This window comes from Cladophialophora immunda, assembly GCF_000835495.1.
Source record: "Cladophialophora immunda strain CBS 83496 unplaced genomic scaffold supercont1.1, whole genome shotgun sequence".
In the NCBI taxonomy this organism is placed as follows: Eukaryota; Fungi; Ascomycota; class Eurotiomycetes; order Chaetothyriales; family Herpotrichiellaceae; genus Cladophialophora; species Cladophialophora immunda.
In genome coordinates, this window is record NW_015622541.1 from 5,390,082 (window position 1) to 5,416,569 (window position 26,488).

At 54.3% G+C, this 26,488-nt stretch overlaps 8 protein-coding genes across 10 annotated transcripts; 5 read left to right on the forward strand and 3 right to left on the reverse strand.

Moving 5' to 3' along the window:
• The first annotated feature begins 591 nt into the window (after nucleotides 1–591).
• On the forward strand, nucleotides 592–3,050 carry PV07_01575 (uncharacterized protein). The gene is made up of 2 exons (XM_016388110.1): nucleotides 592–1,865; nucleotides 1,934–3,050. Exons 1-2 carry the CDS (start codon nucleotides 1,391–1,393, stop codon nucleotides 2,758–2,760), a joined length of 1,302 nt encoding a protein of 433 aa, XP_016255038.1. The 5' UTR covers nucleotides 592–1,390; the 3' UTR covers nucleotides 2,761–3,050.
• A 199-nt stretch (nucleotides 3,051–3,249) lies between these two features.
• PV07_01576 lies at nucleotides 3,250–7,329 on the forward strand. Of its 2 annotated transcripts, XM_016388111.1 has the most exons (2): nucleotides 3,250–3,467; nucleotides 3,967–7,329. In XM_016388111.1, the coding sequence occupies exons 1-2, from the start codon at nucleotides 3,401–3,403 to the stop codon at nucleotides 6,774–6,776; spliced, it is 2,877 nt and encodes a 958-aa protein (XP_016255039.1). In that variant the 5' UTR covers nucleotides 3,250–3,400; the 3' UTR covers nucleotides 6,777–7,329. The 2 variants fall into 2 exon arrangements, with proteins under 2 accessions (XP_016255039.1, XP_016255040.1); XM_016388112.1 differs by having other exon boundaries at nucleotides 3,458–7,329.
• A 41-nt stretch (nucleotides 7,330–7,370) lies between these two features.
• On the reverse strand, nucleotides 7,371–9,286 carry PV07_01577 (uncharacterized protein). Its single transcript, XM_016388113.1, has 2 exons — nucleotides 9,128–9,286; nucleotides 7,371–9,057 (listed from the first exon to the last, which is right to left on the reverse strand). The coding sequence occupies exons 1-2, from the start codon at nucleotides 9,233–9,235 to the stop codon at nucleotides 7,585–7,587; spliced, it is 1,581 nt and encodes a 526-aa protein (XP_016255041.1). The 5' UTR covers nucleotides 9,236–9,286; the 3' UTR covers nucleotides 7,371–7,584.
• A 260-nt stretch (nucleotides 9,287–9,546) lies between these two features.
• On the reverse strand, nucleotides 9,547–11,240 carry PV07_01578 (uncharacterized protein; the record flags this gene model as incomplete). The annotated part of the gene is made up of 2 exons (XM_016388114.1): nucleotides 9,547–10,288; nucleotides 10,339–11,240. The coding sequence occupies 2 exons, from the start codon at nucleotides 11,238–11,240 to the stop codon at nucleotides 9,547–9,549; spliced, it is 1,644 nt and encodes a 547-aa protein (XP_016255042.1).
• A 409-nt stretch (nucleotides 11,241–11,649) lies between these two features.
• On the reverse strand, nucleotides 11,650–13,113 carry PV07_01579 (uncharacterized protein; the record flags this gene model as incomplete). The annotated part of the gene is made up of 3 exons (XM_016388115.1): nucleotides 11,650–12,357; nucleotides 12,428–12,959; nucleotides 13,010–13,113. 3 exons carry the CDS (start codon nucleotides 13,111–13,113, stop codon nucleotides 11,650–11,652), a joined length of 1,344 nt encoding a protein of 447 aa, XP_016255043.1.
• Nucleotides 13,114–13,811: 698 nt separating this feature from the next.
• Nucleotides 13,812–16,049, forward strand: PV07_01580 (uncharacterized protein). The gene is made up of 2 exons (XM_016388116.1): nucleotides 13,812–14,643; nucleotides 14,698–16,049. The coding sequence occupies exons 1-2, from the start codon at nucleotides 14,001–14,003 to the stop codon at nucleotides 15,621–15,623; spliced, it is 1,569 nt and encodes a 522-aa protein (XP_016255044.1). The 5' UTR covers nucleotides 13,812–14,000; the 3' UTR covers nucleotides 15,624–16,049.
• A 1,281-nt stretch (nucleotides 16,050–17,330) lies between these two features.
• PV07_01581 lies at nucleotides 17,331–22,297 on the forward strand. Of its 2 annotated transcripts, XM_016388118.1 has the most exons (6): nucleotides 17,331–17,861; nucleotides 17,919–18,186; nucleotides 18,259–19,659; nucleotides 19,716–20,010; nucleotides 20,059–21,020; nucleotides 21,084–22,297. In XM_016388118.1, the coding sequence occupies exons 2-6, from the start codon at nucleotides 18,055–18,057 to the stop codon at nucleotides 21,597–21,599; spliced, it is 3,306 nt and encodes a 1,101-aa protein (XP_016255046.1). In that variant the 5' UTR covers nucleotides 17,331–17,861; nucleotides 17,919–18,054; the 3' UTR covers nucleotides 21,600–22,297. The 2 variants fall into 2 exon arrangements, with proteins under 2 accessions (XP_016255046.1, XP_016255045.1); XM_016388117.1 differs by having other exon boundaries at nucleotides 20,059–22,297.
• A 247-nt stretch (nucleotides 22,298–22,544) lies between these two features.
• On the forward strand, nucleotides 22,545–26,207 carry PV07_01582 (uncharacterized protein). Its single transcript, XM_016388119.1, has one exon. It carries the CDS (start codon nucleotides 22,977–22,979, stop codon nucleotides 25,965–25,967), a length of 2,991 nt encoding a protein of 996 aa, XP_016255047.1. The 5' UTR covers nucleotides 22,545–22,976; the 3' UTR covers nucleotides 25,968–26,207.
• Nucleotides 26,208–26,488: the final 281 nt, after the last annotated feature.

Genomic DNA, 26,488 nt, shown 5'->3' on the forward strand with positions numbered 1-26,488 from the left:
TGGCAACAGAGTTTTCAATGGTTTCGGAACGAAGGAGTGGAGGGAGGGATGGAGGCTTGCTGAGGCTGTGAGCTGGGTCTGTGGGATGCTCTTGCGCCTTAAAATCAGGGGCATTGTAAGTAACAGCAGAGCTGCCAGTGTACGGAGTATTCTTGGAGTATTCTTGGAGTATTTGAATGTCGGTAGGTGCAGAGACGAAGGCGTTGTGTGAGGAGTACCTCGTACGTAGACACTAGACACGGACCCTGGAGAGGACTCTGTCGGTCGCTTGTCAACAGCCTAGTTGAACCAGGTCTAGGTGCTAGGAAGCTGTTAGGCTTGACGACTTGCCTGCTGCTGGAGATGGAGAGAGGCGCGCCACAAGTCCAAGGCGCGGTTCGTGCGGTGGATTGACATGTTCGGGGGGGTGAGAAAATGAACGAGGCGCAGCTCAAAAGCCAGGACAAGGGATGAGCAGCATTGGACCACCAGTCTGTTCAGCTTCCTCTCACGATGGTGGATTCAACGACGCGTCGCCTCGGTCCACAGTCCCAGGGCGATTAAAAGGCTTGTTTCAGGGCCCTGAGCAAAGCTCTCAGACATCGACATGGGCAGTAATAGTAATGCCGACCTGGGAATGGAGGAACCTTTTTGACCTTCTGACTGCCCTCACCGAACCACTCACCACCAACACCAACACCACCACCACAAAAGTTACCACGCACGCCCACCCTTCCGTGGAACCACCGCCTCCAGCCGCCCTTTCTGCCCCTGGCGCAACCTGGCATCTTGATCTGCGACAAATCTTAACGATTACATGTCATTTTTTTCCCTACCGCATAATACACACACCTCTTCCGACTCTCACCCCCATCATTTCTCAAAGGTCCGAAAGAACACCCTCGTCGCATCTCTCTTTTCCCTCCTATAAGCCGACCGACGCCGCCGCCTCCTCCTCCGACCACCCCTCTCCTTCGCCTCACCAACGCCATTCCCTTGGTTGAATGTAATATCGACTTGACCTTCCTTTCCTTGACAAAATCTCCCTGTCTCTCGTTTAGTGTACTTTCAGCCAAACCTCATCCATCCTTTCCAAAACGGCCGCAGCCCCCCTCCTCGCTCATTCTCTTGACAGCGCTCGGAGTCCGGTCAGCCGTGTCTGTTTACGAAGCTCGCAACTTTTGAGCATCTCGGAGAGGGACTACTAGATGCACGAAACTACAGCGACGACGTAGTGAATACCGCTCCTTTCTGATTTACTGGAAGTAAAAGAAGAAATAAACCCGCTCGCTGTCCTCGTCTCGAACACCCGCATTTTCATTGGGGAAACAGAGAGCCCCTCGCGTCACGAAATTCAAATTGGCGAGATTGGAAAGGCTGAGAGGGAGAGTGAAGAAAACAGAGAGCAAAGATGGGGGACACTGCTGATAGCAAAAATGCCCCGCACATGGTGTTCAACATGCTCGAAGACAAGTACATTGGCCTCGCCCTAGCCATCGTTTCTACGCTCGCAATCGGAACCAGCTTCGTCATCACCAAGAAGGGACTCAACGACGCCGCAGATAAGCACGGATTCGAAGGAGAAGGGTTCGCATATCTGAAAACGCCGCTGTGGTGGGCAGGGATAGGCTCCTTGGTGGTTGGCGAGATCGCCAATTTCGCCGCATACGCTTTCGCGCCTGCGATTCTTGTCACCCCTCTGGGCGCACTCAGCGTGCTCATTGGAGCTGTGCTAGGTGCCTATTTCCTCGGCGAGGAGTTGGGAGTCTTGGGGAAGCTGGGATGTGCGATCTGTCTGCTTGGTAGTGTGATCATTGTGCTTCACGCACCTCCGGACAAGGAGATTGAGACGGTGGATCAGATTCTGGCGTATGCGATTAAACCAGGTATGGAAAATTATGCGACGCAGGATGCGCACAAGAAGTGGAATGGGCCAAGCTAATCTCCCTCGCAGCGTTCATCATTTATTGTCTGGCAGCGATTGTCTTCTCAACCGTCATGATTTACAAAGTTGCGCCGGTGTACGGCAAGAGGAATCCCCTGATTTACATCTCGATCTGTTCGACCGTCGGATCAGTGTCGGTCATGTCGGTCAAGGCCTTTGGAATTGCGGTCAAGCTGACTTTTGCGGGCAACAACCAATTTTCACACCCTTCCACGTACGTATTTATGATTGTCACCATCGTGTGCATTCTCACGCAGATGAACTACTTCAACAAGGCGCTCAGCCAATTTTCGACCTCGATCGTCAATCCCTTGTATTATGTCACGTTTACCACTGCCACGTTGTGCGCGTCTTTTATTCTATTCCAGGGATTCAACACGACGGATGCCGTCAACACCATCTCTCTTCTCTGCGGGTTTTTGGTCATATTCTCGGGGGTATACCTGCTCAATCTGTCGAGAGGAGACCCTGATGGCCATCGGCTACTTAATGGGAAAATCGCGGACGAAGACGGAATCCCAACCGACCCTCTGGCCGGGCTGCAGACTCGAAGAAGCATGCAAGCGAGGAGGAGCCTGGATCCGCACCGACGGAGTAGCAGCCTCACATTCAGTCCTGGAGGGATATTATCGGGTGGAAGTCGACACGTGAGCGCGGAGAGTGCAGGGCTCATGCAAAACTATGACGTGGAGCACGGTGCTTTCGGATTGTCGGATCTCGTGGAAGATCCAGAAGAGTTGGAGGGGGCCTCGAATCGAAACGGGAGTCCCAGAATAAGAGGGGGGCAAGTGACGACGATACACGATAGGCCGCATCAAAAGAGTCTGAATCGGTGACATTGAGCGAGCCCCCTGGGAGGTGATTGACTGTGCAGTCTCGAGTAGACTTGGACAAGAGAGTTTTGATTGTAACGATATCCATGCATAGGTAACGGTTCATTAGCGACGAAACAAGCCCAGCATTTGACAGGATAAAGGGTATGACCAAAGGAAGGAAGAACTGGAATGGCAGGGTGGATTGATTCAGGCACTGGCTGGTCGTCAGGCCACAGGGAGGTTATACTGTATATTGTCAGTCGGGTGCAGCAAAGAATTCGAGCAGAATACTGTATCCTGTTTCTTTTTGGTCTCTGTCTTTTCTTCTCCTTGGCTGAACCAACGTAGCATGAGAAAAAGTGGAAAAGAATCACAGCAAAGGCGAGAAAAGTAGGAGAGAGAGATGATGTGGTTGAGGTTGTGGCGAGCACGTGCGCAGCCCAAGATGCAGCCTGTTGGCTGCAAGTCCCCTCTGAGGTCACTCACTGATCACCTCGCCCGTCTCTTTCCACCTTTTCACTTTGCACCCGGGTGTCTACCAAGGACAAGTATATTGCTGTGCCGCCTCCATCTCGTATCTCTTCCCATACCCATGGCCAGCACAAGCTAATACTCGTCCCAAACACAACCAGCCCCAACAGGGCGAGCCGTCCACTACACCATGGCACCCTCCTATCCATCCCCAAGTCTAAAAGCAAGCGCCTCGCCACGCACAGGGCCACAAAAAGGTACGACCACGCCTCACCACCACCACCCCCGACTCTCACTGCGTCGCCCATGACAAACAAAAACCCATGCATGCGCTGTGCCCGTGATTGCATCTCCTCAGAAGCCGCCCAGAGAGCAGATCGAAAGCGAGCCCTGCGTTGCCTTTGTGCCCACATCTCTCATTTCTTTTGCTGCATGATTTCATGATCGTGCCACCGCTCACCCATGCTTCTGACTGGCGCAACGCACACCCCTTGATACGAGGAGCCACGCACGTGCGCGATTGCCCGTTTCCTTTCGCTCGAGCACATCCAGGGTTATCTGTCACGCGACACTGGCGCACACGACAGTGGGATGCGGTGGGAATAAAGACTCTCCATTGAGCAATCGAGCGCCTGGGATTATGCGACGGAACCTGCCATTGTGTTTGCTTTTTCTTTGTCTGTTTGGCCTCTGCTGCAAGATAAAAGGCGATGGCTAGAGCGATGCATCCAAGTCAGACCTCTAACGCATCTCTAGGTGTGACCATCTTCGACGAGCCAGAACATATCCCCGAGCCCAATATCAAGGTCCTCGCGGATGACCAGGATAACGGCGTCGGTACCTCCCCCACACTCGTCGCCTCGCACAGCCCCAAACTTCACCGCGCCAGTATTTCAGGCAAGAAGATGACCGGGCGACCCGCCCTACCCAATTCAAGTTCTCATTCTTCTCATCTCTACCCTGCTGGTGCTCCCCTCAACAGACCCATGTCGTATTTCAGCCTCGACGATAACAACCCTCCTGACTCATGGTCAGGGGGTCCAGGTACCACCACTCCAGGGACAACGGCAGAGAGTAAGACGCCTGACCTACGTACTGTCCTGGCCCAGGTGGCCGACTGGCTCCAAGATGAGAAGGCAAAGCGACAGAAACGAAGACCCCATCGGCACCACCGTCATCACAGCAAGCAGCCCAAGACACCCGACGAGCAGAGCGACGATCCCAAAACCAACGACACCGTGGTCGACACTGAACAAGATATGTCGCTGGAGAAGCTTGAGAGCATCCTCCAAAATTTCTCCTTCAACAATACTTCGAAGCTTCTCCACAAGTCTTCGAGCTCTCTCCTAAGAAGAGGATCCTTGGGCAAGAAATACAAGCAGCCTCGCTCCGTTCCGGCTTCATCAGACACGGAGTTCTTTGGTGAAGATATTTTAGTCCCCAATGTCGAGGCGAAGCTGGACAACACCAAAACAATGGCCTTCACTGGCGGTTCGGCGGATGTGGATACTAGCGATAGTGCGAGGAGGCAAGACTATGAGCATTGGGTGACCTTCAAAAAGGACATTGTCCGCTTGACCCATACGCTTAAGCTCAAGGGCTGGCGCCGCATCCCTATTGATCGAGCTGCCGATATTGATGTTGCCCGTCTGAGCGGTGCCCTTACCAATGCCGTCTACGTTGTCCATCCCCCCAAAGATATGTCCGCATACGATGCCCACAATCCTTCTGATCCTTCTGCCCCGCCCATCCCTGTCTCTCGACGTCGCCCTACCTCTCTTCTCCTTCGTATCTACGGTCCACAGGTCGAACACCTGATCGACCGAGAGGCCGAACTAGGCATTCTTCGTCGTCTAGCTCGAAAAAATATTGGACCGCGCCTCTTGGGCTCCTTTGAAAACGGCCGTTTCGAAGAATTTCTCCTCGCCAAAACCCTCACGGCGGAAGATCTGCGTGCGCCCGAAACTTCTAAACAAATCGCGAAACGAATGCGTGAACTTCATGAAGGGATCGATCTCCTCGAATCTGAACTCGCTGCGGGTCCGGCGGTTTTTGTGAATTGGGACAAATGGGTCGACCGGTGTGAGAAAGTCATCACTTGGCTCGACGGGCAGGTCCACCAGGCAGAGAAGGAGCTTGCAGACGGAACAACAAGGCGAAAGTCAAGAGTAAGTACGCGCTACGTCCGGCGCGGATTGATCTGCGGCGTCGAGTGGCCTGTCTTCCGCAAGGCATACGACACATACCGGCAACGGCTAATCGAAAAATGTGGTGGCGTCGAGGGAATCCGCAAGTTGCTCGTTTTTGCACATAACGACACTCAATACGGCAACCTTATGCGCCTCCAACCCTCTGGCACCTCACCACTCCTTCGACCGTCAAATCAACACAAGCAACTCGTCGTCATCGACTTCGAATACGCAGCGCAAAATCCGGTAGGCTTAGAGTTCGCGAACCATTTCACCGAGTGGTGCTACAACTATCACAATCCCCCGGACAAGAACTTTCAGTGTGATACGCGACGATACCCAGATGAGCAGGAGCAACACAGGTTCGTGAGGAGCTATGTCATGCATCGTCCGCAGTTCAACCCTACGGCGAGCGCGACGCCCAAGATGGAGGGTCGGGAGAAGACCAACATCAGCGACTTCATGCTTGACGCTCGTACCCCTGGAGGCGGAACCCCAAATGCCTGGGGAGGGAATAGCGGACTTGAGGGTGCATCCGAATTCGACTATGACAAAGAGGAAGACGAAAGGGAAAAGGCCCAGGAGGCAGAAATTGATCGGTTGCTGCAGCAAACGAGACTGTGGCGGACTGCCAATTCAGCGCAGTGGGTGGCGTGGGGAATTGTGCAGGCAAAGGTGCCGGAGCTGGATGCAATGGAGGAAAGGGAAAAAGAAGAAAAGACAACGGAGAAGACCTTGAGTAAGCGCATCAAGGAGCGGAGGAAGAGCGTGACAGAAATGATATCTGCTGGAGAGCAGAAGGTGGTCGAAAAGATGAAGAACTTGGTGGGCAAGGATGGCGGTGGGAGGCATCATCAAGGCGAACATGCGGATCCGATGTCCGATCCCCTGACTGAAGAGGAGAAACGAATGCAGGGAGAGAGCCACTGGGACCGACCGGAAGGCAGAGCACAAGAAGAAGCACACCACGAAGGGAACGGAGATGTTGTCATAAAGCCCTCGGCGGACACCACTGACCACAGTTCCACTAGTTGTAGCACCATCGAGGAGCACGCCCAGAGGAACACCGATCTTGAACAATCGACCACAGTCAATGGTGGAGGAGTGTCTTCCTGCTCACAACTTCAGACTCAACCCCGAATTGAACCCGACCACAACGGCCATGCAGAAACACAAGAAGACGGGTTGTCTCACCCGGACAGCCGCCCGAGCTCCCCATCCGAGGCGGGTGAAGAGCCTGAGGACGAATTTGACTACCTCGCCTACGCCCAGGAACGCGCCATGTTCTTCTGGGGCGACTGCCTCCGGCTGGGCCTGGTGACGGAGGCAGAGTTGCCCGAGGATCTTGTCCAAAGGGTTAAACTTGTGCCGTATTGAGCTCAACTGCTGGTTGGGCCGTCCGTCCCTTTTGCTTTGCGCGTCTACGCTTACAGGAGATTCAACTCTGCCTGTTAACCCCCCTTTTTAATCTTGTCCATATCGTTTGAGTCAAGACGCGGCTGTGGGATTGTGGGGTGGATCGAGCACGGTGTCCGGCTTGGAATGGAGCCATGACATTGAGCAGTACATACATTTGGGCGACATGGAGCCAAGGCGGTCAAAGTCAAGCCACGGAAAAACGGTCGGCGCTCCGAGCTAATGGGCTATGTTGGGTGCGAGATGGCCATACGAGCTATGAACGGGGGATCTCTGAACGTTGGGTTTGCTCAGGCACAGCGGTGCATGTTTCGAGGTAGTGTCAGGACGTCGAGATGGCCAGAAATACAGCTGCAGACTCCCAGGTGATGATGATGATGACGACGACGACGGGGTGTGTTTCAGGGATAATGCCATAGATCGAGATACCACTTTTCAACCTTTCTTTCTGTACCTTGGATGTTTTCTCAACGATCAATTCCAACAATCATAACAAAGCAATAAGAAGAGAGAGAGAGAGAGAAAGAAACATTGGATAAATATTTTTTCACGTGAAGGATAAATGTAGTAGTGCATTTCATCTTGTATATTACATTCGTATACATAGCCCCTTGGGATTGGCGAGTCTGAACCCTTGAATGCTCGTGAATGTTTCCCTGTCGCTCCCATGAGCAATGGATTGTGCGACTCTCCATCGAGGGAAGACTCCCTCATTAGATGCCTTAGACACCCTTGGGGTACCACGGTAGGTTGTACGGTGTCGCGCACCTCAGAGTTTGATCTTCACGCCGGTCTTGTCCAGTCCCAGGGCGACCCCGGTGACCACCACGGCATAACCCGCCAACAGGCCCATTGCCTGGAGGGGCGGCATGTCGAGCGTGTTGAAGCTTAGATTGACCAGCCCGGTCAAGAGGTTCGCGATCAAAAAGAGGACGAGGCCGTTGCTGTTGTAGACGGCCAGGACGCGGCTGGTCGCGGACCGAACTCTGTCCCTGTCTTCCGCTTCGTACGAGAACGTTGGTCCGCAACCTTCCACCACGCCAAAGAGGAAGAGCTGGGCGTTGTTGAACGCGACCACCCATAGCACGTAGGGGAGGTTGGCGAGGCGACGCGACACCGTGAGATTGAACGTGTAGAGGCTCGTCGTCAGCCAGTACAGGGACGCGTAGATGAGGGACTTGACGAAAAGGCCTCTCAGGACCAGTTGCCGCTCGCGACGGGCGACTTCTCTGGCGCTCGACTGCTTGGCAACCTTGGGGACGGGCTCGTTGAAGCGGACCACGAGCATTCCGGCTCCGCGCCCGGCGAGGAAGATCGCCAGGTATCCCGTGAAGGAGAAGACGCCTTCTCGATTTTTGGACAGCAGACCCGGGCCGCGAGGAGAGATCAGGATGTATGAGAGAAGGTCTGTGTTGTTGAGCACGAGTTCGTAGATGACGGCGAGGGTGAGAGCGAAGGTCTCGTAAGACTTGAATACCCGGCGCGTAAGGCTGTCGGAGATCTCGACAAAAGGGGGTAGGAGTGCCAGCGTGAAGAAGAAGTTCCAGTGGACTCCATATTCGGTGACATGCTCGGCGTAGTCGAGTCCTTTGACGCTGTACAGGCGAACGAGGCCGAGGACGAGCAAGGGGATGGAGTGTCGACAGGCCTGAAGAAAACGACGGACGAAGTTGGTGGTGGCGGTGGCGGCGGGGGATGCTTGATCATTGGGACGGGCACGGACCACAGCCCGAGCAGATACCACCCCGGCGGAAAAGACGAAAGAGCCCACGCCCAGGTCCATGATCGAGGTGCCCCATGTCTCAACTTTGGCGTACCGGCGGGGGAAGATGGGGAAGTCGACAGCTAGGATGGCCAGACAGGTCACAACGAGCATGGACCCGCGGTAATGAGTGAGGAATGGTCGCACCGGGAGGGTTGCAGCAGCATTGGAAGTGCTGGCAGCCGTGCCATTGACAGCGACAGGGCTGACTTTTGTTGGTTTCTTCGGTGTCTTTGTCGATGGATTGACTACTGGATCATCCGAAGAAGAGGTCGACTGTCCGCCGGTCTGGAGGAATACAAAGAGCACCGCGGGAGTGACGAGGAAGACGTTCAAGACCAAGGGCGCCGACGAATATAGAGTGATGGCGAATAAAATGGCGCAGACATTGAGCAAGAAGTCCGCCAGCAAAGCAACAGGAGAGTATGGCGTGAAGAATGAGTATCTCTTCTGCAGAGCAGTCCAGAGAAACACTGCGGCCTGCGAACATCCATTAGTGATGGTTCGTGCGTGCAAAGAGAGCGGTGGGCAACGGGGAGAGGAACCGTACTGCGGCAACAAGCGTGACCAGGTTGATCTCGGTCAAGGAACTCCCATACAGGTTGGACACGAAGGCTTCCTTGCGAGCCTTGTAAGAAGCTGCTGCGGAGGCGGCCATTGCAGGAGACCGAGATTTATATCATCTTGGAGGAGGGACACCTTGTAAGAGAAGTCGTTGGTGTTGATGTCGAGGGGGAATTGGATGTGATTGTGACAGGTGGCAGCAAACTGGTTGAAATGACAAGGCGCAGCCTCGACAATCACACAATTCATTTCAAATGACATGAACATTTGGCACAGTAGGGAAAAGGGGCATCTACGCTGGCACCCAACAAATCTATAACTGGAGCTGATTGCTGCCCATCGTCTTGACATTGAAAGGTGAAACCCTTCATACACTTGCATACTTGACAATTTTCTAGCTTTCCTTCAGACAAGGAGCGAATCGGCATAGAGATGCTCCTTGCTCATATCGAGCAGGGCCAGATACTGCTGTCCTACTGCCCATCGGGAAGCCATTGTTTCCAACACCTTTCTCAGAATGTGGTATGCTTCTCCCATCTCCCCTAACCCTGTCTCGTTGGCTAGCCATGCGTAGATGGTTGCTGCAAAATATAGACAATCACCAAGCAAAGGACTCACCGCCGCAGGGTTCGATGTCATGCCCACGTGCCAGAGCTGGCTGAAACGGAGTACATCTGCTGCGATCGACTTCAGCCCGGCAATCGCAATCGTCTGCATCTCAGTCTCTTCAACAGTACGGTAGCCGCGATTGGATTCGGTACAGGCAAACGGGTCGCAAAGGTGCATGAGGCTGCTGTAACAGAGGGCCAAGGGTGTTCCGTACCGCTCAGGTGAGCGATGGACGTCGTTGGGAAGGAGGTTTGCCAATGCCTGAAGCGTCCGATGTAGCTGGATTGCTTCTGAAAATCGCATAGGTGCATCAAGTAGTCTGTCGTTGAGAAGCCGGACGAGCCTACCCAGGAGGTGCGTCGCTTGGCACGTTCGTGTAAACGCTCCGGCTTTGACGTTTGTGGGTGAGGACACGTAGAGTGGCTCACTCGTCGTTATCTGGCCCTCATCCCAAAGCTCATCGTCTGCCGGCAGCGTATCGTTGAGGTTTGGGTCGTCGGTAGCCAAAGGGTGACCTGAGGAACCGAGATTGACATATCTGAACGAAGTGTAAGCGTCTGAACACCTTGTAGATGCATTGGTACATACCTGTCGAGAAGCATTGTTGCCCACCACGTCCGCTTAAACTCCTCCAGCTCCGCCCAAGCTCCCGTTTTCTTCCTCAACATTTGAGGAGCGTGTTGTCTGTCGTTGAGACCCAGTGCATGTCCTATCCTCGCGCAGTGTCCAGAACTTAGATATGCGGCTGGGTAGATCGCATGGCCAATCTCGTATGCTGCGATCAAGATGTTCGCTTGCAGCAACTGCAGGGACATCAATCCGCTCGATTCCACCATCGTCGCATAGCCCTTGGTGAGATTGTACAGTGGTGACCGAATACTCTGGGAGCCCCCTTGAGGAACCTGGATGACAAGCTTCATGGACAGGAGCAGGAGTGCCAGGTCGAGGGTGAGCTCCATAGCGGGATTGGATAGTGTCAGCTGCATGCGCTTCTTGGAGATGAAGGGAAGCCAGGTATGAATATTGGCGAAGTACCGGTCGACAATGTCCTGAATGTCCAGGATTGAGATTCCCACCGTCGCCGCGACCTCTGGGGGCACGGCGATGTTGGGTCGAGGGATGGGCATCTGCGCTTCCGTGAAGACCTCAGCGTCGAGGAAAAAAGCAGCCGGGAAGGTGACATTGCTGTCGGTGGCAAAGGCAGCATCGCCTCCAGTGCCCGGACTCCTGCTGAAAGAGCGCATCGGTCCATGCCAGCCTTCAGAGCGTCGACCTTCGAGGCGGGCTTCCAGGTCGGCTATCTTCTGTCGCATCATGGCGAAGTCTTCAGATGTAGGATTGGGGGCGGTTTCCGAGTAATCACAGGGCCGGGACATGCGGGTGCATAATGAGCAGCTGGGCAGCAACTTGTCGCATTTTCTCTTCTGTTTGCGACAGGAAACGCAGGCTTGAGGGGCTTTATCAGCTTGGTCCGCCGTGTCGACCTCCATTGTGGCGCACAAGGTCTTTCAGGAAATCCGTCGAGCCCGGAACGACGAAAGGACGATGGATGGCGAGGAAGTTGCGGTCTTGCGGCCGCATGCAGAGGGGTCTTCCGTGTCCTCGTTTATAGATTGACTGAGGAGCCCGCAATATCCCCTGTGGCGTATAGTTCGAATTTACCGGACATACTCGTACATCAGGATCACAAGAAGCGCACCCATGGCCTCTCCTTATGTAAGAGCCAAGACCGTCCAATTGGGAAGAACTTCCCAAAACGCCAATTCCACGTCCGAGTGTTACCTCCGGTGAGTGGTATTTAGACAAGTTGCAACCCCAAGAACGACGTGAGAATGTTCCAGAGTGCCTCAGAGTACAGTGTCGATATTCCCGATATATACACGAGCGCCAACGAATCCCTTATGATGTGTACTTCTTTTGCAGCGCCTTCGCTATCGTGGTGAGCTGGATGTTGCTCGTTCCCTCGTAGATCGCCCCAATCTTACTATCCCTGAACATCTTCTCCGCGATGCCCTCGCGCACGAAACCCATACCTCCCATCCATTCAACCGCCAGTCCGCTGACTCTCCCTGCAACTTGACTGGCATACAACTTGGCCATGGCGGCATCGGTGACAAAATCCTCGCCCGCCTCCTTCTTCCGAGCGGCATTGTAGACCAGGGCGCGGGCTGCACAGATCTCCGTGTAGGCTTGGGCAAGTTGATGTTGCATGCCCTGGAACTCACCGACCAGCTTGCCGAACTGCTTCCGATCGTTCCACACGTATTTGGCCGCATTTTCCCACGCGCCGAGAGCCAATCCCGTCATCTGAGCGCCGATACCAATCCGCCCTTCGTTCAGAAGACCGATTGCATACTTGTAGCCGTGACCTTCCTGGCCGAGGAGGTTCTCCTTGGGGATTTCGACGTCGTCAAAGTTGATAACGCAGGTGCTGGAAGCCCGGATCCCGAGCTTCTTCTCCTTCTTGGCGATGCTGAAGCCTTTCATGTCCTTGGTCACAACGAATGCCGTAATGCCCTTGTAACCGGCTTCGGGGTTAAGATTGGCGAAAACCAGGAAGAATTCAGCTTCCATTGAATTCGTAATCCACATCTTGGAGCCGTTGATCTAGTCCTCGTAAGCGAACCGAGCCCTAGGAAGACCCTTGCCACCTGCGGCGCCGGATGGGTTGACATACCTTGTAGCCATTTGGTGTCTTCTCTGCTTTGGTCTTCAACGCAAAGGCGTCGGAGCCTGATGCGGGCTCAGACAGGCAGAACGAGCCTACAGTGTTCGTGGCCAGCTTCGGAAGCCACTCCTTCTTGAATGCCTCACTGCCATATTTGAGGATGGCAGTCACCACCAAGGTGTTGTGTACATCGCACAACACCGAAACTGACGGGTCCACCCGGGCAATCTCTTCAATTCCCACAATTGCAGACGTGAAGTTCATCCCAGCGCCCCCATACTCTTCTGGGATCTCGAAGGCCATGAGCCCTTGCTCGAACATCTGCTCCACGACGGCTGGGTCCATCTGTTCCTTCTCGTCCATGTCTCTCACCTTTGGTGCGAGCTCTTCGTTCGCCCAGCGAGAGACAGAATCTGAAAGCATTCTCTCGGTCTCCGAGAAGTGCGTGATGGGTGTCGGAGACAGGGACGTCGTGTCGATGTCATCGGGCATGTAAGGTTCAGCATAGCGCCGTCTTGAGGTAGTAGTCAATGTTCGCTTTCTGATGTCCAATTTAGCCAAAGTCGAGCTCTAGAGGGAAGAAGAGCATACGGTAGAAAATTCCTTCGAGGAAGTGACCTGGTTGCGGGTGAAAGAGGTGCAACGTATGTAGCAGCTTTTGCGAGGGGCCGCAATGTTCTCGGTATGGCAGCCATGTTGACTTCTGGGATAGGGTGAGTACGATGACGACTAGGGATTCGTGCTCAGGTTCAGGACGAATCTGTATATAAGACTGTCCCAAAGTCCGCAGGGAAAGTCTCGGTCAACAAAATGCAAACCAAGCTGTTGCTGGCCTGCGCACTGGAGTCTCGCAGCGATTCCTCGGTGCTCGGCTCACCATCAGCTCCCCGGACAGGCGGGGCCACTCGCGGATATCGAAGGATCGGCGACTTCTCGGATCCTATGTACGAGCCAAGAGCAGAGCCATCAGGTTCATTTACGAGAATGCTCTTACATTGATAGGATGCCTGCCTCCGCTATTTCAGTGGTATTACTGTTGAAAAGGGGGTCAACTAAGCATGTGCTACTGCTGCGGCTCGCAAAAGATCTCGGCGCGTCACGACTGCCGGGTACGAGAACTTATTTGTGTCGAGTGTCTTCTCACCTGCACTGGCCCAACTAGCCTCGTTGGAAGCCCTTGGTCTGATCTGCAGGCCTCCCTAGCCTGTTGCTGCAAAGTGACCAAGTCTAGAACTCCTAGCGGACTTGAGTTGCCCGTGGCTGATACAATATGTGGCTGGAGCCCCCTTGTGGCGCAGCAGGACTCTGACGTCGCTCACTGCAGGATTCAGCCAGCTTGCAGGTTGCGACCCTTTGCCGCCCACTTTTCACCGCAGTCATCCATTCATCTGGCGACAAACGATGATGCCCAGCACTCAAGTCCAAGTCATGGATATATTAAGAAATCTGCGATAGCCGCCCAGGATCGTGACCCTAAGGTTTGTTCTTTTATCTCGTCTTCCAGTTCTCCCTTGCCGTGCGCAAAAAGGCTTGCTGCACTTCTCTACCTTTGCACATTGAGCGCTTTTGGGAGTACCCGATCATGTCTGCTGGTCATTCTGAGCCGCAGGTGCTCTATAGCGTCAACAACATCTCTGCATTCTCCGTTCAGAATGGAGAGGAACATTTGATCACAACATCAGGCCCACAGACTTTGTCGCTGTTGATGGTGCCGACTGCATCACCATTTGCCGACTTGTCATCCACGGAACCGACCAGCGCGGCGCCCGAAGAAGACTTCTACCTCCACCTCCATCTGCCTCCCGAACTAGATCTCCCTCTGCCTGCAACCACGCAGATCTATCACAAGCCTCCCAGCAGTTACCTGATACCGCGCTGGGATCTGGGACCTGATGCAGGCGCCTTCATCCGGCTGCAGTTCCCTTCCGTAGGCAGTGGGCCTGGAAAGGTGACCCAAGACGAGATCGATACGTTTGAGACCATTCTAGCCCAATGTACGGCGTTCCTAGAACGAGTACAGAGCACGCCTCCGGGATTTGAGCGTTACGATCCAAGCAATTATCGACTGGGAGAGGGTTATGTTGGCACGCCGAAACCAGAAAAAGATCGTTCTCAGCAACATGGCCAAATTGTGCTTATTGACGAAGAGAATGGAAGCGTAATCGGCGAGCTGCAAGATAACTACACATTGGTGGAGGAGACATCGGTCAAGCCTGGATCCAAAAGTACGCGCATTGGCTTCCTCCCCGTTTTCGACCGATACTGACAATTTTACGCAGCTCCTGTCCAGATACAACTGCCCGTCGAAGGGCAAGGCAACCAGATCCGAGTTGACAACATTTCCGAAGATTATCTCGCCATATCGAAACATCCTGCCTATGCGAATTCGCGAGTCGTGCAAGGCTCTGCGACTGCCTCCAGGCTCATTGTGACGAGTTCCACTTACTTGGCTAATAAGCTGTCATCAGGGGCAGATACCTTCCAAAAGAGCACCCAACCCAACCCTAAGCCCATGACATTTTCGCCCGCCACGCACGCGCGCATTCGCCAAATCCACTCCTTTACTCAGGGTGCCGTGGGCCTCAGTGCGAAGACGGTCGGTCAACTGGGTAGATATGCCCAGAATTTTGGGGCTTCGCTCGCTCGAAAGGGGGAGAAGAACAAAAAAGATATAGGAAAGGACTACAAACCTGGCATTCTCAACAAATCCATGATTGCTTTCTCTACCATCGCTGATGGCATCGATCAGGCTGGTCGCAACCTCTTAGCCTCTAGCTCTGCAGCGGCGACCAACGTGGTCAGCCACAGGTACGGTAAGGAGGCCGGCACGGTAGCGCAAGGACTGGCAGGGGGTGTCAAGAATGTGGGACTTGTCTACATCGATGCGATGGGAGTGTCCCGGCGGGCAGTAATCAAGTCGGTGGCGAAGGGCATGGTGGTCGGCCGAATGCCAAATGGGCAGCAACTCGTGGTCGGCTCTGGTGATGGAGGAGTTGTGCCAGATGAAGCATATATGCCCGACGAAAAGCGGAACGATTATTATCTCTCCTCATACTCAGGGGCATCGCAAAGCGGCGCGAGCCAGCCGGGGTATGGAGTCGAAAGTTATGGCAATGCAGCCACTGCACCACCTTCATATCCTTCGGGGGTCGGTGAACCTTTGGGTTCGACACTGCAGGGACAGCATGTGCGGGAGAAACGATGACAGCGTGAAGATACTTGTATTTGATGTTTCATGAGACGATTGATGGTAGTGCTTGGGAGTAACCCTTGACGTTCTCGAACACGAGTCGATGAATGTTTCAAGCTGGATGAAACAGGTCCGTGCTCAACTTGCAGGCAAATGAGATCATGGCAAGTATCTGCGCGGGCCGCGTTCTGCGATGTACCCACGGTTCGCTTTTTCTCCTTTTTGGGCTGGTTTAAACATGGATCGCAGATTGCATGCACGACATCTGCCGGGCAAAAGTGGCTGAAACGGAGACACGGCGTCCTTCGACTCGAGTCGACTACTTGACCGCCATTTCGTCACTTTGGGTTGCCGCTGGTGCCGGTAAACTTCAGCCACGCTTCAGGTATTATCTGGGAGTTGAACACAGTTGTCGGCAATGATGATTCTTTGAAGCCTCCATCTACCAACGTCGAAATTGTCTTCGCTGCACGAACTAGACTTGCATTATGCACAGAACACGACGGCGCTGATGCGCTGCAGGACGCAAATGTGCCTATGTGTCGATCTCGAGGCTCAAGGGGGGTGGAACCTGCCGGGAAACTATGGGGGCTTGAGTTCTCGGAGCCTGTAGGTGTGGCGTAACTGTATTGGCCCAGACGGGGGGGTGCCCCAGAAGGAGTTCGTTCTGGCCCCGGGCACCAAAACCCATCAAGAGTTGCAACCAACGCCGGGAACAAGTCTTTGCTGATGCGTGGTTGGTTAAGCCACCGAGGGTGGCTCCGAGGCTCGGTGGCTCGCCCGCAAACCCCAAGCAAATCACGAGTCACACCTCTGGGCACATGGCCTTTGTGCCGCCCATTGCGGCTGCGCGTCAAACGCCCTCCGCTCCATGAGACTCGCGTTTTGGAGATCCTCGCGCAAATGAATTTCGCTAGACGAAATCAAGTTCATTGGGGGGATCCGTTGGGTTTTCGAAACGCCAGCATCTCGCCCATCTCTGCAATTTTGTGCCTGAAATGTCTTCTTCTAAGGAGAGGACTGGTCGTCTCACAGGGAGAATGAGGTGGTTCAACGCCGTTGACGCGATGATCAGTGCGTTCACGTGTAGGAGTCAATGATTGTTGACTTGAGATTGAGTGGATCTGGCTGGGGGCCCCTATTCTCGGCGTCCATGTCAAGTGTCATTTGATGACTGGAGAAAGCTGTGGTTTTTGACAGACTTCCCGGGTCGAAGAGGTTGTCGGGCTTCAATCGAGCAGAGAACACCATCAAAGTCACATCTCAGCACAGGCGCAGGCACTGGCACAGGCACGGTCGGAGGCACTTAGATAGATGCACAACGCTCTCGATGAGGTTTGACTTTCTCATTGACATGAGGCTGGTCCATGTGGTTTATTCATGCTTAATGTTGGGTGGGTTCTTGGAGACTGCAAGGCATCATCGATAACTATACCCCATAACTGCAGTCTGTGCCTCGAACAATGCCTAGGTACAGTAGAGTCCCTACGAGATAAGCAGAGACCATGGGGCATAAAATAGGTAGACAGGAGAAGCGCATCTTAGAACGAGTCCGGAGCAGAGGGTTCGGTTCAAGTCAACAGCCCTAGCAGCCAGGTTGTGATTAACAAGAAATCGCCTGCTGGCTAGCGTTGCCAATTTTCCGGCCACCCTTTTGGGGGGTTTTGGGTGGACAAGCGAGTTGCGCTGCTTGGTGCTGGGATGCTGCGTTGTCCGTCTTCTCACCGGTCAACCACAACAACTCACGTCTGTTCTGCCGCACTTCTCCCACCAAACAACAGCACCGTGCTTTTATTCGATCCCTAGAAGCAAGACAAAATAACATACGACACTCCTTCTCTGCCTCACCGCCTATCCATTCTGCTGGCCAGTCACAACAACAATCCACCTCCTTGAGCGCCTAAGTTGATTCTACCCTCACCTCACCTCACCCTCGCCGATTTCGATAGATCTACTGCATCCGCGATAATGACTGCGGCCTTGCTTGTGCCTCGCCTCACTTCGTTCCCTGTCTGTTGACGTCCGGTCGACTGGCCTTCCTTCATCTTGCTGCAGACGTCGCAGGCTCGGCGTTCGTCCTTGACCCTTCACCCCGAGTTTGTTGTCCTTTTGGACACTCGAACGCTAGCTCCCTGCTTCACTGGTGCCAACAGTGAACCACCGATTTCACAACAAATCGTTCCCTCGACGCCCTCCACACCGCGCCGTCCTGTTCATAATTCGCGCCTCTGAATGAGTTGGAACGGTGTCCCGGTGAGCAGGCTGAGTCCTCAGCTCAGTGCAAGGCGCTAACCTCCTGGTGCAATCTAGTGTACAACCCTCGACTTCAGCACGTTCCTGCATCCTTCAGACAACGATCTCTCGAATTTCACGTTTGACGTATCCTGACCGTGGCTTTTTAGGGTGTGAGTGCGTGGTCGCGGCCACGACTCTGGGAGGTTGAAGGATGTCTATGGACATGGCTCCAGGTCAATATCGGCAACACATGTCAAGCGCTGCTGCGTATTCGCAACCTGAAAGTCTTCACTACGAACACCAACATGGCGCAGATCCTGACCGCTACTACACCGATCAACCTGTAAGTCTAGTGCGCCTTGATCAAAGGTTGACAGTGGTACTCTAGGATGATACTAATTCTCGTGATCCCTAGTATTATCCCTCGCAAGACGACGACGGTCTGAACTACACTTCCCATGAAGGTCACGCTCCCATCACCACTACCTCCTATGACCACCCTGCTACGACGTTGCCTTATCACATCCGAAATCAATCTGCTGCCCATGACCAATACGACGGCGCTCCAATTCCTCCTCCTCGAACATCTTCTCAGCAGCAGGGCTCTCCACGCGGCCCTGTCGCTCCCTCAACTGCCCCCCTGGAAGCAAGAGTAGCTGCAACACGGCAGGCGAGACAAAACGCACCAGATTCGCACGCTGGTCGGGTTCAGAATCGTGTCGGAGATTACAATGAGGAAACGCGAGATAGGTCACGGGACGATACAGCAACGGCCACTGCGTCTGCTGCACGTAGCCGACGAAAGGGTCCTGCTAGTCCCGACGGTCCACACCGTGCCGCAAGCACACGAGAACGAGGTGCTCACACTGTCCCCACCCAAAGCCGATCGGAAGCCACCATGCACCCATCCAACACCGCCGCCTCGCTGGCACGCGAGTACAGCGATGTCATCAACAGAGTGGTCGTGTCCGATCCCCAGGAAGATATTGAAAGAGCTCAGGAACGAGTAGCTGAAGCTCAACCCATGAACCCAGACGCTCGCAACGTCCCGGAACTTGACGATGATCTCCTGCCCCCTCCGGGACCGGCTCGACGGCAGGATTACTCCAAGTCGTCTCGCCGCAAAGACGTCCAATTTGGGGACTACGTACTGGGTCAGACGCTCGGCGAAGGTGAATTCGGCAAGGTCAAATTGGGCTGGAAAAAAGACGGTAGCACTCAAGTGGCGATCAAGCTTATTAGGAGGGAGACTGTGGCTTCCAACCCGACACGACTACCCAAGATCTATCGCGAGATTTCCATCTTGCGGGATCTGGCACATCCGAACATCGTCCGACTCCATGAAATGGTCGAGACAGAACGTCACATTGGCATCATTTTGGAATATGCTTCTGGTGGCGAGCTTTTCGACTACATCTTGAATCACCGATATCTGAAAGATCCCGCGGCCAGGAGACTGTTCGCGCAGCTTGTTTCTGGAGTCGGCTACCTTCATAAGAAAGGCATTGTCCATCGTGACCTGAAGTTGGAAAATCTCCTTCTCGACCAGAATCGCAACATCATCATCACAGATTTTGGATTTGCCAACACATTCGACCCCAAAGACGAGCTGTCTGATGAAATTGTCTACAACCTCGGTAACAAGGAGTTCATTAGGAAGTTCAAACTCGATCGACTTGACGCCCGCGGAATGAGAAGAGGCGACCTGATGCAAACCAGCTGTGGCAGCCCTTGCTATGCGGCCCCTGAATTGGTAGTTAGTGACTCCCTCTACACGGGCAGGAAGGTTGATGTCTGGAGTTGCGGAGTTATTCTGGTGAGTGCTTGTAACCATGAAACCCCTTTTGCCTGTGATGCTAACGCCTTTCGAAGTACGCTATGCTGGCTGGCTACTTACCTTTCGATGACGATCCTGCAAATCCTGAAGGCGACAACATCAACCTCCTCTACAAGTACATAACCACCACTCCATTGACGTTCCCGGAATATGTCACTCCCCACGCTCGAGATCTTCTTCGCCGTATTCTAGTCCCAGACCCTCGAAAGCGCGCCGACTTATTTGAGGTCGCTCGACACAGCTGGCTTAGTGAGTACCAGCACGTGGTGTCCGATATGACCAGCAGCACCACCAATGTCGCCGATATTCCGCATGGTAGTGTTCGAGCAGGTGAGTTATTCGTTGTTGTTGGTATAGTACATCACTAACCATGGGCAGAAGATGAGGAACGGCCGGCCGTCAACAGAAGCGCGTCGGTACGCGAAGTGCCAGCGAAACATAGCCGCGCTTCTCCTAGCGCTCTTGCCCGTTCCCCAGAAGGACTATTACACGAGGGCGACGAGGAATCCACTGGTTCACGGCGAACCCGTCATACCCTGCAGCCAGAATATGTCCCTCCTCAGACTCACACGGTTCGGGGACAAACCGCTGCTGCGACAGAACCAGCAGTCAATCGCACTCAAGTTGCCGCGCCTATGCAACCAATATCGTTGTCGAAACCGCTACCTCAGGATCCACCGGTCGAGTCTGCTCGAGACAGAGTGCCAACTGCTTCGCAACAGAAGATGCCGCCCGTACGTCCTGTTCGAGAGATCCCAAGATCGGTCTCGGACTCCACCAGCGCTTTTGGCACAGCTCCAGCACCAACAAGCCAATACATGACCAGGCCGAGCACCCAAGGGTCAGTTACATCTGCCGGCGGACCCGTCAACACCAGATCCGACCTCCGTCTTCCATCCCGGGGATCGTATGGTCAACCGGTGGCTCCCACTGTGGCTGCAACAAACGTCCAGGGTCGCGTTACACAACCAACCAAGACCAGTCGGGGTTACAATATTTCCGGTCCTCTGCCACAATCTGGTGCCCAGAACTCCATTGGACAGCCGATGACGACGCCCATGCCGCCGCCTAGCTCGCAACAACCACAGAAAGCTGCTCATCACCGACGATCGAGTACATTGAGTGGGCTCGGAGAGCGACTTTTTGGCCGATCCAATTCCGTGGTGAAAAAAGACGTAGAGCGACAAAAGAACGGGCGGAAGTACCCGCCCACCAGCATGAAAGAGTATCCTTCCGAAGCGCAACCTCGTATGTCAACAGAATCGAAGCGATCTTTCTCTTTTGGATTGGGCAAGAAGAGGAGCACGGATATGGAGAATCAGGCACAAACAGAGAAGCCGGTACGACGATTTTCACTTATTCCTAGTTCGATGTCGTTCAAAGGTCTGATGGGGGGTGCAAAGGACGAATATTCCTCCAAACCAGGCACCCCGCAAACGGAGCGATTTGGTGCACCGGCTTCAGGTCGACCCGCGACCAGCCAGGAAGAGATCAATCAGCACATTGCAAACACAGATGGACAGTATGAAGGCTCGAGGCCGGTCAAGTACAACAACTTCTCCCGCCCACCTCAGTCCCAATATCAGGCCCCTCGCGTCGCCACGACACAGGCCACGAATGACGTCTATGGTGGAACTGCTGTTTATGCTCCGCAGGGACAGACAGCGCATCAACGTCAACAGAGCGAGCCCATGGCACAAATGATGGCATATGCTGAAGCTGTACAACCAAGTGGTCGACCGTCAATGCAACAAGGGCGCCAAGCTCGGGGAGTGCTGGTCAAAAACAACCGCAAGTTTACTGAAGCATACGACCAGGACCATGGCCCGACGCAACACAGCGGAAGGTCCGGAGCGGTTAAGAAGGTCCAAGATTTCTTTCGTCGCCGTCGAGCTCCGACGGATGGCGACTATCGATGAATGCGCCAGCTGCGCTTAGACATGTCGGTTTCCTCTTCTTCAGCAGAAGGAAAGCAGATTCGGCCAAGGGTTTTGGTGGATTGGGTTCAAAGGGTGGATATCGACTTTTCTTGTAATCAATTAATCATTGGCGGACATGGTTTCCCACCCCGTGTCAACCTGGGTGTGAATTTGGCGGAGGCCTTTGCATTCAGCAACCACCATTTTGTCTTCCTTCCACCCTCCCGGGCGCGGGCGGGTATTGAAGATTGGGCCCGTGAATTGGCATTGGACTTGGAAGGTCATTCTATGTGTCAGAGTACAAAGTAAGTCAGATTCATGTCGTTAGCTGGCGGCGTTCGTTTATCGCTTGGAAGGGGAAGAGACCAGGAAGCTCAGTGTTGAGACTTGTGCTGGAGCCTTCGAGGGCTGGGGTCTCGACATTGGGAGCTTTTGCTTCTTTGCTGGCACGGATGGTTGAAAGAGACTTGTGGGATCGGAAAGATGGATACCCCCTACGTAGCATTGTACGATTGTGTTTTCAACAGGAACGAGGCACAAGCACAAGCACAAGCAGACACAAATCGCAAACCAGAAGTCAACAGGTACCGCCGAGAAGAGAGATAGATACCTAGACATGGTTAGGGACGTTGCCTTCGGAATATTGCTCGGTGTATTTGGTGTTTGTGCAGTCAGCATCTGTGCCCGGCGGAATCGCGCCATCTCACATTTCACTCTCCCATCCCCATGTGCCAAGTTCCAGCTCGAGCCAGTCGGGCCAAGCTTTGTGGAGGTCGGGGTGGAGGAGCTTGTTCCTGGATCTTGACGACTACCACCTTGTCGCCTCTGAGAACCGTCACCATTGCCTTTTTCTTCACTAGACGCTCCCTCCCTCCCCGCAATCTGCAAAGTCTGCATCAAACCATCAACGTCACCTGCCACCCTGCCACTCTGCCCACTGCGACCGCCTCGAGCCCTGGAAATGGTACCCGCCTAAGAAAGAGATGGGCCGCTTGCACACACTCCATCCAGCAGACATGGAGCTGCCAGAAACAGGGTCTGATTGTCCCCGCGGGGAAAGTTCCAACTGGCTCTTTGCCTTTGCAGACGTTACATGGCGAGGATACAAGGCTTCTGGCTGCTGACGAGGGCGCGGTGGACGAGTGCGCCACTGACGAGGACTGTCGAATCCATCGTTCAACCTGGTAATCGTCCTGTGCCCGGTCATTGCAGTTCATCCACTGGTCCCCTCCGGTCAATGCAGTCCACCTCGCGCCTCTTGATAAAACCCCATGCTCCTCCCCATCCTGTGAACATGCTTGAACCCAACGTCTGTTTCGTTGTCCCCTTTTCGGATCGTGTCTCCAGCAGTCGCTACTTGTCGAGGAAGACTGCAAGATGAGATCGACATCTCTCTTTTCTATCCTTCTTCTTGCTCCTTGCCTTGTCGCGGCCCAGTCTTCCACGGCGACCAGTGTTGCGGCGCAGTTTACTGTCCCAGCAAGCGCTGACTATGGCGTCACCCTTCTTCCTAACATCGATGACCCTACCGCGGCCAATCCCCAAGTGAAATGTCCCGGCTATACGGCCTCAAAAGTGAGCACATCGTCGACGGGATTAACAGCTCATTTAACTCTTGCTGGCACTGCTTGCAATATCTATGGGACTGATGTCCATGACCTGGACTTGACGGTTGAGTACCAGACCACGTCCCGGCTCCACGTCAACATTCGGCCTTCCCATGTAACCTCCCAGAACCAGAGCTGGTATCTTCTCTCGACCGACTATGTTCCCGCTGGGAGCCAGAGCGGTGGCTCAATGACTACGAGCGACCTGACATTCTCCTGGGCCAACTCACCGAGCACGGGCTTTGGATTCAATGTCACGCGCAATAGCACCGGAGACGTCTTGTTTGCGACGACAGGGACAAAACTAGTCTTTGAGAACCAATTCATCGAGCTTGTCACTCACCAACAAGAGAATTACAATCTCTATGGTCTCGGGGAGGTTATTCATGGTTTGCGACTGGGCAACAACCTCACACGAACAATTTACGCCGCCGACGTTGGCGATCCGATCGACACGAACTTGTACGGGAGCCACCCATTCTATCTCCAAACCAAGTATTTCGAGGTCGGTAGCGACAACAGTACAACTCTGCTGACCGAACAGCTCGACACGACTGAAGCCACCAGCAACTATACCTCCTTCACCCATGGTGTGTATTTCCGCAATGCTCATGGAATGGAGGTCCTCCTAGAAGCCAACAATGTGACGTGGAGAACATTGGGGGGCAGCATCGACTTGTACTTCTTCTCCGGACCGACACAGCCGGACGTGACACATCAATACCTCAATGTCATCGGCATGCCAATGCTGCAAAACTACTGGGGATTTGGTTTCCACCAGTGCAGATGGGGCTATCAAAACTGGTCTGTCACGGAGGCGGTTGTTGACAACTACGAACGCTTTGGTATTCCACTTGAAACAATCTGGAACGACATCGACTACATGTTTCAATACAGAGATTTCGACAACGACCCGGTCCGCTTCAACTACTCGGACGGGAAAGCTTTCCTCCAACGTCTCCATAATAGAGGCCAACACTATGTCCCCATCATTGATTCTGCCATCTATGTTCCCGATCCAACAAATGCAAGTGATGCGTACCAGCCATTCAATGACGGTAATGCCACCAATTCATTCCTCCTCAATCCAGATGGGTCACTCTATATCGGCGAGGTCTGGCCTGGCTACACCGTCTTTCCAGATTGGCTCCAGCCATCTGCCAGAGCATGGTGGAAGAATCAGATTGTTACTTGGCATCAAAAACTTCCTGTCGACGGGGCATGGATCGACATGAGCGAAGTCTCCTCATTTTGCGTAGGAAGCTGTGGCACTGGCAACCTCACACTAAACCCGGTGCACCCACCCTTCGGCCTCCCTGGTGAACCCGGCAATGTCATCTACGACTACCCAGAAGGCTTCAATCTGACCAATTCCACGGAAGCTGCATCCGCCTCTTCGGCTTCTCAAGCTCAAGCCACGCCGACCACCACGTCCACAGCGTCAAGCTCGAGCTCGTCTTCATCGACAACGAGCTACCTGCGCTCAACACCGACCGCAGGACAACGCAATATCAACTACCCACCGTACGTGATCAACCACGTCCAGGGAAACCATGATCTGGCGGTGCATGCCGTGTCTCCAAACGCCACACACCACAACGGCATTCAAGAATACGACGTCCACAACCTCTTCGGCCACCAAATCCTCCAAGCTACCTACGCCGCCCTCCTAGCGGCGATCCCCAACAAGCGACCTTTTGTCATCGGCCGGTCCACATTCCCCGGCTCCGGCACTGTGGCGGGCCACTGGGGCGGCGACAACGCTTCCAAGTTCTTCTACATGTACTTCTCCATCCCTCAAGCGCTCTCGTTCAGCCTCTTCGGCATCCCCATGTTCGGCGTCGACACTTGCGGGTTCAACGGCAACTCCGACGAAGAGCTCTGTAACCGGTGGATGCAACTGTCGGCCTTCTTCCCGTTCTATCGCAATCACAACGTCCTCTCTGCGAACTCCCAGGAGGCGTATGTCTGGAGCAGTGTCATCGACGCCACGAAGACCGCCATGAACGTGCGGTTCCAACTCCTGCCGTACTTGTACACACTGTTCTACTACGCGCATACGCAGGGAGACACGGTCATGCGCGCGCTTGCGTGGGAGTTTCCCAACGACCCCAGCCTCGCGAACGCAGATCGGCAGTTCTTCCTGGGCCCGTCGATCCTCGTCACCCCGGTCCTCACGCAGGGCGCCACGACCGTGGATGGCGTGTTCCCGGGCCTCGTCGAAGGCACCGACACGTACTACGACTGGTACAACAAGTCGCCCGTCGCGGTGCCCAGCAGCAAGAACACCACCATCGACGCGCCCCTGGGCCACATTCCCGTGTTCATCCGCGGCGGCAGCATCCTGGCGACGCAGCAGATGGCCCTGACGACGCGCGACGCGCGCAACACGTCCTGGAGCGTCATCGTCGCCCCGGGCGTCGACGGCACCGCGACCGGCTCCCTGTACCTGGACGACGGCGAGAGCCTGGCCCCGAACGCGACCAAGCGCGTCACCCTGACGAGCTCGACCTCGGCGCAGAACGGCACGCTGAGCCTCACCGTGGCCGTCTCGGGGTCCTACGCCGGCCTCGACCTCGCGCTGGCCAACGTCACCTTCTTGGGCGTGCAGAAGGCCCCCGCCAACACCGCCGTCAGCATCAACGGCCACGCCGTCGCCAACGCCACGTACAATGCCGCGAGCAAGGTCTTGAGCGTCACCGGCCTGGGCGGCGCGCTGGGCGGGAAGGTCTGGAGCGGGAACTGGACGCTGACCGCGTGATTTATACCTCGCTAGGGTAGGAATTTTTTTTAGCAGGAGGTCGAAAAAAGTTAATAGGGTTAGGGAAACAGAATTCTTGTCGGACTGGAAAAATTCAAAAGCAAGGGGGGAAAGTAGTGGATGGGATGGTGAGGCTGTCTCACTGGATGGAATGACTCGGTCAGACTCGGTCAGAATGAGAGGATGGAATAATCAAAATGAAGACTCGTATCAGTCCAAGGTTGACATAATGACATGCTCAATTGAGAATACATCTTAAACCGAGTGCCTTATATCAGTCGGGAACTATATTTCTACATCTCCTTTTCATACCCTATATTGGTCTGCTTCTAGCGTAGAATCACTCACTTGTCTCTCCTCCTCCGTCTTCTTCCGTCCTCCTCCCTGTCCTCCTCCTCCTGCTGCTACTGCTGCTATTGCTGCTACTGCTCCTGTTGCGCTATGTTCGGGGTCACACATCTGATGCCCCTGAAAGCCTAAGATCGTGAGACTGCCATTGCTGCCGCCTGTAGAAAAACATC

Bases quoted from the DNA above. Each gene is read 5' to 3' on its own strand.
- PV07_01575 (XM_016388110.1), top strand. From the start codon at position 1,391: ATGGGGGACACTGCTGATAGCAAAAATGCCCCGCACATGGTGTTCAAC. The intron at 1,866-1,933 runs GTATGGAAAATT...TCTCCCTCGCAG, and splicing joins GGCGTATGCGATTAAACCAG to CGTTCATCATTTATTGTCTG.
- PV07_01576 (XM_016388111.1), top strand. From the start codon at position 3,401: ATGGCACCCTCCTATCCATCCCCAAGTCTAAAAGCAAGCGCCTCGCCA. The intron at 3,468-3,966 runs GTACGACCACGC...ACGCATCTCTAG, and splicing joins ACGCACAGGGCCACAAAAAG to GTGTGACCATCTTCGACGAG.
- PV07_01577 (XM_016388113.1), bottom strand. From the start codon at position 9,235: ATGGCCGCCTCCGCAGCAGCTTCTTACAAGGCTCGCAAGGAAGCCTTC. The intron at 9,058-9,127 runs GTACGGTTCCTC...GGATGTTCGCAG, and splicing joins TGGTCACGCTTGTTGCCGCA to GCCGCAGTGTTTCTCTGGAC.
- PV07_01580 (XM_016388116.1), top strand. From the start codon at position 14,001: ATGTCTGCTGGTCATTCTGAGCCGCAGGTGCTCTATAGCGTCAACAAC. The intron at 14,644-14,697 runs GTACGCGCATTG...AATTTTACGCAG, and splicing joins GGTCAAGCCTGGATCCAAAA to CTCCTGTCCAGATACAACTG.
- PV07_01581 (XM_016388117.1), top strand. From the start codon at position 18,055: ATGTCTATGGACATGGCTCCAGGTCAATATCGGCAACACATGTCAAGC. The intron at 18,187-18,258 runs GTAAGTCTAGTG...CGTGATCCCTAG, and splicing joins GCTACTACACCGATCAACCT to TATTATCCCTCGCAAGACGA. The intron at 19,660-19,715 runs GTGAGTGCTTGT...CGCCTTTCGAAG, and splicing joins GGAGTTGCGGAGTTATTCTG to TACGCTATGCTGGCTGGCTA.
- PV07_01582 (XM_016388119.1), top strand. From the start codon at position 22,977: ATGAGATCGACATCTCTCTTTTCTATCCTTCTTCTTGCTCCTTGCCTT.